Source organism: Oryctolagus cuniculus, chromosome 6 (genome assembly GCF_051225735.1).
Source record: "Oryctolagus cuniculus isolate XC-2025 breed Fujian yellow rabbit chromosome 6, ASM5122573v1, whole genome shotgun sequence".
Taxonomy (NCBI): Eukaryota; Metazoa; Chordata; class Mammalia; order Lagomorpha; family Leporidae; genus Oryctolagus; species Oryctolagus cuniculus.
In genome coordinates, this window is record NC_142872.1 from 144,801,567 (window position 1) to 144,813,597 (window position 12,031).

The 12,031-nt window shown below is 38.1% G+C and overlaps 1 protein-coding gene across 27 annotated transcripts in view; it reads right to left on the bottom strand.

Annotated features, from left to right (window-relative positions):
* The window catches only part of SAMD12 (sterile alpha motif domain containing 12), a 490,839-nt gene that overhangs the window by 416,995 nt on the left and 61,813 nt on the right, over positions 1–12,031 (bottom strand). Inside the window, exon 3 of one of the 27 annotated variants that reach the window (XM_089335621.1) lies at positions 966–1,352. The exons of the other annotated variants lie outside the window; for them this stretch is intronic. Coding sequence (XP_089191747.1) covers positions 1,293–1,352 — 60 coding nt within the window. The 3' untranslated portion in view covers positions 966–1,292. Of the gene's footprint in view, positions 1–965; positions 1,353–12,031 lie in introns of those variants that run through there. 27 annotated transcript variants of the gene reach the window in all.

Sequence of the window (12,031 nt, forward strand, 5' to 3'; positions counted from 1 at the left end):
GGGAAGGCAAATAGTCCAGATTTAATCAGTGGATAGTGAAAGCTTAGCTCAAGCTTGCACCTGGGACTGGGGAGAGAAATGAACAACCATAGGTGCTTTCTTTAAGAAAACGCTTATCACAAAATACTCAAGAGTCTGCTGAACCTCTCTTGACACCCTAATCCCTGTTCCTTATATCTAGAAGGCTCATCTTGTTTGTCAACTCAGTCAAGAGCGATGCCAATAAGGCTTTTCATGATGTTTCTAAGGTAGAGTTAGTATCTTCCATCTGGATTACCCAAGCCTGGTACATACTAAATACTTCTGTTGGGGCTGGCACTGTGGCTTGGCAGGTAAAGTCACCACTTGCAGTGCTGGCATCCAGTATAGGTACTGGTTTGAGACCTGACTGCTCACTTCTGATCCACCACCTTACTAATGTGCCTGAAAAAGCAGTGGAGGATGGCCCAAGTCCTTGGGCTCCTATACCCATGTGGGAGATTCAGAAGAAGCTCCTGGCTCCTGACTTTGGACTGTCTTAGGTCTGGCCATTGCAGCCATTTGGGGAATGAACTAGCAGATGGAAAATCTCTGTGTCCCTGTCTCCCTCTTTCTCTCTGACTCTGCCTTTTAAATAAAATAAATAAATCTTTCAAAAATGTACTTCTATCACTGCAGATAAGGTTCTGGGTTGTAATAAATCTTTTATACTTCTGATGTTCCACTACATTATAAGATACCTAAGGACAAATCCACATCCTATTTATCCAAAGATGCTTGCACCTGAGACAATATTCAGCACATGATTGTGTACAAGTTGAACAAAATATTATATGAACAATGATGCACACTGTTCTCTGATAAGGGAATTATATAGGCAATAGTTGTCTTAAGAAACAGCCTGGAATATATGAAGATAGTTTCACAAGTTTAGTATATATTCCAAACTTTAATAATTTTCAATATATTTCTATATCAATCAAAAACATGTATTTTCTTAATGCTCTTCTTTACAATACCCTTCTTTATTCTCGTTGATAGTCTTGGTTTTGTCCTAAGCCACAATAAGCATATGATTTAGTGTGCAAATTATGTTGTTCAAATATATGATAAAATCTTAAATTATTAAATTGGAGGCAGGCATTTGGCACAATGGTTAAGGTATTGCTTGAGACACCCATATCCCTGGGTCTGAGACTTGGCTCCACTTCTGATTCTAGTTCTCTGGGAGGCAGCAAGTGATGGCTCAAATGCTTTGGTCTCTGCCAATCTTGTAGAAGACTTGGACTGAGTCCCTGGCTCCTGGCTTTGGCCTATTCCAGCCCTGGCTGTCGACAGCATTTGAGTAGTAAATCAGGAAGCTCTGTCTCTGCCTTTCAAAAATAAAATAAATATAATTTAATAATAATTGTATCAAACATTGTCCATATATATACAAGTATAAAACTTCCAATCAACTGGCAAATAGTTGAGTAATAGACATAATCCACTTGAAGAAAGTCTGAATTAATGAAATACTCAACCTGAAAAGGTCATGAGGGATAACTAGACCTGTACTGTTCAGAAAGAGATAAGGAAATCCTAGCTCAGAACGTTCCCATTTCTTTACCTACTGACGAAATTAGTGAGTGGCAGCGATCAAACATTCAGGGCCCCAGTCTCATAGAAGTGTTTTGCTCTGATAACTGAGACACAAATAAGGAAAAGCTTTCAAACATCCAAAATATTACTGCAAATATTTTCAAGATATTTTTTAAAATACCTTTTTATTAAAAAAGATTGAAAGAAAATGAAACAAGCTCTGGATGGATAATGGATATATTATTCTTTCTCCTTCAAAGTTTTCTAATAACTTGCAATGTGGTTGCAATCCTATTATAATGAAAGAAAATAAAAAAAAAGTCATATGTAAGGTTTAATTGAATGTGTCAATGTAGCCAGTTACAGTGGACAGGTGTTTGGCTAAATACTAATCCAGATCTTATTTTGAGGGCATAGGGTGCCTCAGCTCCCTTGAATCCTGCTTCCTTTCCATGTCCTGACTGAAGAAAACAGAGAGCCCGACCACTCGGTGACCTGGGCAAACGCATTGCTCCTGGATGCCTGAGCCCAAGCTTGAGGCCTATGCATTCCCAGACACTGCTAAAGGTGTTGAGGTTATCATCCAAAACACTGGCCCTGAGCCCAAATCCTTTAAGCCCTCATCTAAACTCCAGGTCCCGATCGCATTGCTACAGGCATACCCAGGTAGAACATTCCTTTCTCTCTCTGTGTGCATGAGAATCTGCTATATTCTTTGGACTGATGTTTACTGCTTCTTTCTTTGGAATCCCAACTGGCCCCATCTCAGAATGGCTGGGGCACTTTTGGGAACGTTTCAATCCTGCTTTTGGGGTGACTCTAACCTTGGAGTTCGGCCTTGATAAAATAGATGATTTAAACAAATAAATTCACAATCAGTTGATTTTAAGCATAAAACCCTCCAGGACATGGCTGAGTTTCATCTGATAAGTTGCAGGCCTTAAAAAAGCAAAGACATGTTCCTCAAAGAAAGAATTCTGCTTCAAGACTGCAACATAGCAGCCTGAGTTTCCAGTGTGTAGGCCTGCACTGTGGATTTCAGACTTGTCATGCCCCTAAGTATGTGGGCCTATTCCTTCATCAGTCTCATGATAGAAAACCAGATCCAGCTCTGGATCTCCTACTGGTTCTGTTTCTCTGGAGAATCCTAAGTATAGAACTTCTTTTCCCATGCTTCTGCTCTTGGAGGAGGTAGGGTTTACACCTAACACGAATGATTAAGGGTTTGGAAGCAAAATAATTCAACAACAACAAAAGAGCTTCATTTCATCTGTTGTTTGTTAGCACAGCAAATGTGAGAATAAAGTAAGGTCAGTCACACACCAAGTACCTCTTCAGTTCTATTAATTACAAATTAATTTCCATGAAAATTTTTTCAGGATACATACTGAAGCATTGGTTTCCTGATGTTATTTATCTTCACATTTGATTTCTATTCTTTGTTTTGTCTAAATCACTAATAAAACAAGTAAAACGCTCCCACCCAAGTTTCACAGTTTGCTTATAGTATTTCTTTTTGAGTGGGTGCCAGGAAAAATGATACTAAATTCATTTCCCTAAAACAACAGTGTTGCTCTTCTTCATTTCCCTCCATAATGAAGTCAGCAGGAATGCTTCCAGCACATCACTTTGCATTATTGATACACAAATAAAAGGCTTGTTGCTCCGAACTTCCACAGAGACACTAGTTATAAAACCTTTTGTTAACGAATCAAACAAGTGAATGCACTCTACAGCCCATGGTGACAGCCAAATCAATTTTCAAAAATATTAATATCATAAAATTTACATAGGAAATCTCTTCTATGCTGCAAATCCACTATAGTATAGCACCCTGTTTCCATTAAATAATCTGTAGTGCCAGTGAAGTGCAGACCAGCTGCAGGCTCTATTGTACATTTATCATCAGGTTTCTTGAACAGAGGAAACAAAGTCCAACATAAGGGTTGTTAAAATGTATGCAACTAATCTGCAACCAATGAAGTCTCTTTCCTGTTGCAACATGAAATTGGGTAATGGGTATGATTGGGTTTCTTGAGCAGTGGGTTGAATCCTACATAGTACAAGTGTTTTTTTTTTAAACTACATTTTAAGCATAATTAGTAACCCTTGATATTTGATGATTTTTGTGTATATTAGTCATTAGTGATGTTCTCCTATATTGGCTTAGGAAGAAAAAGAGGAAGAAGTCACATTTGGAGAATGGAAGACTAAAAAAGTCAGGATAAAACACTTATGAGCAGAATACTGAGAAAAATTTATGGAATTCAGATTTTGAGTTCTCATTTTGTGCCTGATCTCATCTGTAATTTCATCTTTAAAATATAGGGAACCGATGCCACACTCTCAAGTCCATGGAGCTGTGGTTAGCAGCCGGTGGGAGAACCAGGCAAAATGTTTGAAATTCCAAGAGGGAAGAATAGCGGAAAAGATGGAGAACTAGGGCATACCCGTGCTTACTGCACCAGAGCTCTCCTATCTGCCCCATCACCATCCAGAAGCAAGCAGGACTTCCAGAGGCAGGGCTACATATTTCTATTGGCAATGCGCAGACACATAGCAGCTCATAGCAGAGGGAAATCTCGCTACGAGCACCAAGACACAAATTAAAGATAAAAGAAATCGGAAATGCAGAAAAACAAGGGAAAAAATTTAATAGTACTAAGGAAGATAGTATTAGCCCCAGAACAGGACATTACATCAGCTCTTCAATAATAGAAGCAGAAGAAGAAGGGACAGAAGATATGCCAGAAACAGAATTCAGAAAATTAATCATCAGATTACTTAGAAGCAATCAGAAACACATTCATAACCTAAATGAAAAATGTTCCCAAGAAATTGAGATATTGAAGAGAAATCAGAATGAAATTCTAGATATGAAGAATTCAATAGAGCAAATAAAAAATAGAGTGGATAGTCTCAAAAAATAGAATAAATGAGACAGAAGAACAAATATCAGAACTAGAAGACAAATTTCTGGAAATAACACAGACCAAACACAAGGAGAAGAAATTAGGAAATTGAAAAACATGGTTGGAGATCTGCAAGATTATACCAAACCATCCAACACATGGATCCTAGGAATTCCAGGAGTGTTCAAAACAGAGAAAGGATTAGAAGGCTTTATTAATGAAATAATAGCAGAGAACTTCCCCCTTCTGGAGAAAGAAAGAGACATCCAAGTTCAGGAAGCACACAGAATTCCCAATAGACAGGACTAGAAAAGATCCTCACCTAGTGGCAAAGCTCTCCACAGTAACATATAAAGAAAATATCCTAAAATGTGCCCAAGAGAAACCCCAAATCACACTCAGAGGAAACCCAGTTAAACTCACCCGAGACTTCTCATCACAAACCCTACAGGCAAGGAGAGAATAGTGAGACATACTGCAAGTCCTAAGAGAAAAAAATTGTCAACTCAGATTATTGAACCCTGCAAAACCATGCATCTTCTCAGACCACAATGCAATGAAACTGGAAATCAACAACTCAAGAATCCCTACATTATATGCAAACACACAGAGAATAAACAACATGCTACTGAATGAATGAACTGGGATCACAGAAGAATCAAAAGAGAAATAAAAAAAAAAAAACTTCTGAAAACAAACGAAGATGACAATACAATATACCAAAATTTGTGGGATACAGTAAAAGCAGTGTTAAGAGGAAAGTTTCTAGCAATTGGTGCCTACATCAAGAAACTGGAAAGACACCAAATAAATTAACTATTTATGCAACTCAAGGACCTAGGGGAAAAAAAAACAGCAAACTAACCCCCCCCCCAAAACCTGTAGAAAAAAAAGAAATAATTAAAATTAGAGAAGAAATCAACAAAATTCAAACCAAAATACAAAAGATCAGCAAAGCAAAGAGCTAGTTTTTTGAAAAAATAAACAAAATTGAAGGACTACTGGCCCAACTGAGAAAAGGAGAGAGAAGACCCAAATCAATAAAATTAGAGATGAAAAAAGGAAACGTAACAACAGACATCATAGAAATAAAAGAATCATCAGAAATTACTACAAAGAGCTGTATGCCAACAAAACTGGGAAAACTAGAAGAAATGGATAGATTCCTGGACACATACAAACTACCTAAACTGAGTCATGAAGACACAGAAAACCTAAACAGACCCATAACCAAGACAGAAATTGAGTCAGTACAAGAGCCTTGAGTGATTACTGACGTCATAAATAAGAGTGTAAATTGTTAAATCAACAACAGGAGTCACTGTACACTTACTCCCCATGTAGGATCTCTGTCCTTAATGTGTTGTACTATGAGAATTAACAGTAAAACTAGTGTTCAAACAGTACTTTATACTTTGTGTGTTTGTATGGGTGCAAACTGTTTGAAATCTTTACTTAGTATATACTAAGTTGATCTTCTGTATATAAAGATAATTAAAAATGAATCTTAATTATGAATGGGGTGGGAAAGGGAGTAGGAGATGGGATGGTTTGTAGGTGGGAGGGTGGTTATGGGGGAAAAAACTGCTATAATCCAAAAGTTGTACTTTGGAAATTTATATTTATTTTATAAAAGTTTTCTAAAAAGAAAAAAAATTGAGTCAGTAAAAAAGGCCCTCTGAGCAAAGAAAACCCAGGCCCGGATGGCTTCACTGCTGTGTTCTACCAAACACTTAAAGAAGAAGTAACTCCAATGCTTTTCAAGCTATTTAAAAAAATTGAAAGGGAAGGAATCCTCCCAAATTCTTTCTATGAAACCGACATCACCTTAATTCCTAAACCCAGAAAAGATGCAACAGAGAAAGAGAATTACAGACCAATTTCTCTAATGAACACAGATGCAAAAATATTCAACAAAATTCTGGTCAATTGAATTCAACTACACATCAGAACGACCATTCACCAGACCAAGTGGGATTTATCCCTGGTAAGCAGGGATGTTTCAACATTTGCAAATCAATCAATGTAATACGAACTGAAGAACAAAACCATGTGATTATCTCAATAGATACAGAGAAAGCATTTGATAAAATATAACACCCTTTCATGATGAAAACTCTAAGCAAACTGGGAATAGAAGGAGCATTCCTCAACAGGATCAAGGCAATTTATGACAAACCCATTGCCAGCATCACAGTGAATGGGGGAAAGTTGTAGGCATTCGCACCATTGTTATTCAATATAATCCTGGAAGTTTTATCCAGAGCCATTAGGCAAGAAAAAGAAATCAAAGGGATACAAATTTGGAAGGAGGAAGTCAAACACTCCCTATTTGCAGATGACATGATTCTAGACACAGGGGAGCCAAAAGACTCCACTAAGAGACTATTGGAACTCATAGAAGAGCTTGGTAAGGTAGTAATATAAAAAATATAAAATCAGTACACAAAAATCAACAGCCTTTGTGTACACAGACAATGCCATGGCTGAGAAAGAACTTCTAATATCAATCCTATTCACAATAGCTACAAAAAAGTACCTTGGAATACATTGAAGCAAGGAGGTCAAAGATATCTACGATGAGAATTACAAAACTCTAAAGAAAGAAATAGAAAAAGACACAAAAAATGGAAAAAATTTCCATGTTCATGGATCGGAAGAATCAATATCAAACTGTCATTTCTTCCAAAAATAATTTAGGAATTCAATGCAATATTAATCAAAATACCAAAAACAGTCTTCTCAGATCTAGAAAAGATGCTGAAATTCATCTGGAAACACAAGAGGCCTTGGATAGATAAAGCAATCTTATACGACAAAAAAAGCTGGAGGCATAACATTACCAGATTTCAAGATATACTATAAGGCAGTTATAATGAAAACAGACTGGTACTAGTACAAAAACAGAAGGCTAGACCAATGAAACAGAAAAGAAATGCCAGAAATCAATCCAACCACCTACAACCAACCAATTCCATCAAGAAACTAAAACCACTCCCTGGAGCAAGGACAATCTTTTCAACAAATGGTGCTAGGAAAACTGGATTTCCACATGCAGAGATATGAAGCGAGACCTCTACCTTACAACTTACACAAAAATCCATTCAAAATGGATTAAAGACCTACATCTATGACCCAATACCATCAAATTACTAGAGAGCATTAAGGAAACCCTGCAAGACATGGGCCTAGGCACAAAGTTCCTGGAAAAGACCCTGGAGGCACAGACAATAAAAATCAAGATTAACAACTGCAATTACATCATATTGAGAAGCTCTGTACAGTAAAAGAAACAGGAAAAGTAAAGAGGCAATGAACAGATGGGAGAAATTATTTACAAACCATGCAACTGATAAAGGATTAGTAACCAGAATATATAAATTGATCAAAAAACTCAATAATAGCAAAGCAAAAAACTCAGTAAGAAGTGGGCAAAGGACTTAAACAGACATTTTTCAAAAAAGGAAATCCAAATGGCCTATAGACACGTGAAAAAATACTCAGCATCACTAGCCATCAGGGAGATGCAAGTCAAAACCACAATGAGGTTTTACCTCACCCCAGTTAGAATGGCCTTCTTTTTTTTTGTTTGTTTTAAGATTTATTTATTTATTTACTTGAAAGTCAGAGTTACACAGAGAGAGGAGAGGCAGAGAGAGAGAGAGAGAGAGAGAGAGAGAGGTCTTCCATCCACTGGTTCACTCTCCAGATGGCCGCATTGGCTGGAGCTGCAACAATCCGAAGCCAGGAGCATCTTCCGGGTCTCCCACATGGGTGCAGGGACCAAGGACATGAGCCATCTTGTACTGCTTTCCCAGCACATCGCATAGAGCTGGATTGGAAGTGGAGCAGCCGGGGCTCGAACTGGCGCCCATATGGGATGCCGGCACTGCAGGCAGCAGCTTTACCTACTATGCCACAGTGCCGGCATCAGAATGGTTTTCATACAGAAACCAACAAACAACAAATGCTTGCAAGGATTTTGGGAAAAAAGGTACCCTAATCTACTGTTGGTAGGAATGCAAACTGGTAAAGCCACTATGGAAGACAGTTTAGAGATAACTCAGAAATCTTAATCTAGTCCTACCATATGACCCAGCCATCCCAATCCTTGGAATTTACCTAAAGGAAATGAAATCAGCAAAATAAAAGTCATCTGCACCTCTATGTTTATTGCAGCTCAATTCACAATAGCCAAGACATGAAATCAACCTAAACGCCTGCCAACCAAAGACTGGATAAAGAAACCCTGGATTATGTACTCTATGGAATACTACACAGTGGTTTAAAAAAACAAAATTTGGTCATTGACAGCTAAATGTATGAATCTGGAAAACATCATACTTAGTGAAATAAGCCAGTACCAAAGGGACAAATACCATATGTTCTCCCTGATCTGTGACAACTAACAGAGCACCTAAAAGGAAACCTATAGAAGAGTAACTGACACTATAAGAAGCAATGACTTGAAAAGCCCTTGTCTTGACTGTTGATGAACACTTTAGTATTTCATTTTATTTTATTTTTATGTTTTTATTCTTTTTTTCTAAGTAATACCATTGGTAACTCCTTACTTAACATAGAATTAACCATAGATGTATTAAGTCAATTGAAAATAGATCCCAGTTAAAAATAAGTGTTGGGATGAGAGAGGGAGGAGCTGTACAGATCGGCACACATTGCCATAGACTTACCCCTTACGGTGAAGCTGAAACATTACCATGGGACTCCAAATCCCACTTAGCTGGGTGACACTAATCCCATCTTATGTGATAAAGTGACCATATTAAGTATGGAATTAATCATATAAATAGGATCAAAAGTCAAAGGGATCACATAAATAAGATCAAGTGCCTGGTAATAACAATAAATAGAATTACAAAGAGAGAAAATTCTAACATGGGAAGCAGTCCACACAGCAGACTCACAGAATAACAAACGCCCTAAATAGCACTCTGGCCTCAGAATCAGCCACTAAGCATTCGGATCTGACTGAAAATCTCATGAGATCATTTCAGGCATGGAAAGCCAAGACATAGTCGCAAAAATGGTTCTGCATGAAAGGTCTCTGTGAGTGAGACCCCAGTGGAAAGAAGGGGGCCATCAAAGAAGGATGTGCTTTTTTTTTTTTTTTTTTTGACAGGCAGAGTGGACAGTGAGAGAGAGAGACAGAAAGAAAGGTCTTCCTTTGCCGTTGGTTCACCCTCCAATGGCTGCCGCGGCCAGCGCACTGCGGCCGGCACACCGCGCTGATCCGATGGCAGGAGCCAGGAGCCAGGTGCTTTTCCTGGTCTCCCATGGGGTGCAGGGCCCAAGCACCTGGGCCATCCTCCACTGCACTCCCTGGCCACAGCAGAGGGCTGGCCTGGAAGAGGGGCAACCGGGACAGAATCCGGCGCCCCGACCGGGACTAGAACCCGGTGTGCCGGCGCCGCTAGGCGGAGGATTAGCCTAGTGAGCCGCGGCGCCGGCCCAGAAGGATGTACTTTTCTCTGAAGGGAGGAGAGAACTTCCACTTCGTATACGGCCTTGTCTAAAAACTGACGGACTTTATGGACTCAAAAGGCTTCCATAGCCTTGGTAGCTCACATCAAGAGCCTCGGGTGATCACTGATGATATAAATAAGAGTGTCAGTGGTTAAATCAACAACAGGAGTAATTATGCACTTGCTCCCCAAGTTGGACCTTTGTCCTTAATCATGTGTACTAGGAGAATTAATGGAAAAACTTGTCTTCAAACTGTACTTTATACTTTGTGTGTCTGGGTGCAAACAGTTGAAATCTCTGTTTAGTAACAGAGTTGGTCTTCTGTATATAAAGTCAATTAAAAATGAATCTTATTGAAAAATGGAATGGGAGAGGGAGTAGGAGGTGGGATGGGAGTAGGTATTTGAGAGCGGGAATTGGGGGAAGAAACAATGTATCCCTAAAAGCTGTTCGTATGAAATTTGTATTCATTAAATAAAAACCTTCAAAAAAGTATGGAACAGAAATCTAGCTATTCCTAACCTTTTAAGGAAATATAAATGTTACAGATTTAAATGAAAAACAATTTCATTTATAGTATGATTTTTTATATTATAAAGGATCAATATTCATCATTTTTCATTCTAGAACTGGAAATGCTTCCACATTCCCTCAGTATGATCTATCAGACTTGCCATTAATGTCATGATGAATTGAAGGGAAATTTTCAGAATTCTGTGACGTTTGTTGGTATTTTTGTGACAGAGTGAACCAAGACTCCCTAGTACATATAACTGACAAGTCATCATATCAAGTGGCATGTACATATAAATTCCTTTGGCTGTCATCAAAGAATACATTTTGCGCTCAAAAATTCTTTGAGTTGCAATTGTAAAAGTCACTTATTGGTGTTGTTTTCAGGATCTACTAGGTGTAAAGGTGTGCATCATTGATGAGGACAAAGACACAGAGTTTTTCTGTAAAAAAACTCATGGTTCAGAGACAGAAACAGATAATATAATAGAGGAACACTCCAAGGGCAAGAGACACTTAGACATATTAATTCTGATTGGGGATTGAGTAAATAAGGGAAGCACTCATGGAGAATGAAATAATCTGAAACCAGTCTACAAGAAAGAACATAACTAAAGTAGGGAGAAAAGAGCACTAGATTTAAGTCAAGGACACCTCATGAACAAACTACACAATATCTTAACATATGACATGAGCTCTGGTGGTTGACAGATTTTTCACATAGTGGGTATAAACATACATCTTTTTATTTCTCCTTTTGGTAAAAATAATTTTTGAAGAAAAGCACATCACTGTATTTTAAGTAATATCAGCCTTGTTTTCCTATAAGGTTAATTTAAAATAGGAATTATAAGTATCTAATACTTTTACATTTATCATTGTCTTAAAACTATCTTCTTCAGTAAAGGAAGTCAAATGTTAAATTGCAACTCAATTTGACTAGAGACAAAATAAATTAGCATGTTAAAATTTATGGTTCACGGGGCTATCTGATTAATAAATTTTGTTCAGAAAGCTATAAAATATAAGATTAAATTCCTGCTCAGTCCACAAACACAGGAATCAATACTCGGTAATTGAGTACAAAAGAGAAAGGTTTAGAAGAGTGTTAATCAAATAATTTAGGTGTGCAGCATTTGTAATAAGAAATACTTTCTTTGAAAATTGCAAGATGGACAAGAAATGAGCTTGACTTGCTTCTAATGTAATACACACTGCATTTCCCTCCTTGGTTTCTCTATCAAAGGCTTCTGAGTTCCTAAAGAAGGGTGTGGCCTTTCCTCTGTGCATTCCTTTGATCTTGCCCTTTGACCTGACAGCAGGATGACAGAGGGAGCTTTCCACTTGGCAGCTGAAAATGAAGGAGGGCTCAGGAAAGAAGTCAAGCCTGAAGATAAGGCTCCAGCTGTCATCCACACAGAGACTGCCAAGGAGAAGAATGGTAGGAAAAACCTGGACAGGGCTGATGACAGGTCTTGGATATCACTATATTTGAGAAATGAAGTTAAAAAAAAGGAAGAGGTTGTTTCCATGTGGTTGCTTTAAAGAAACAGCAAGCT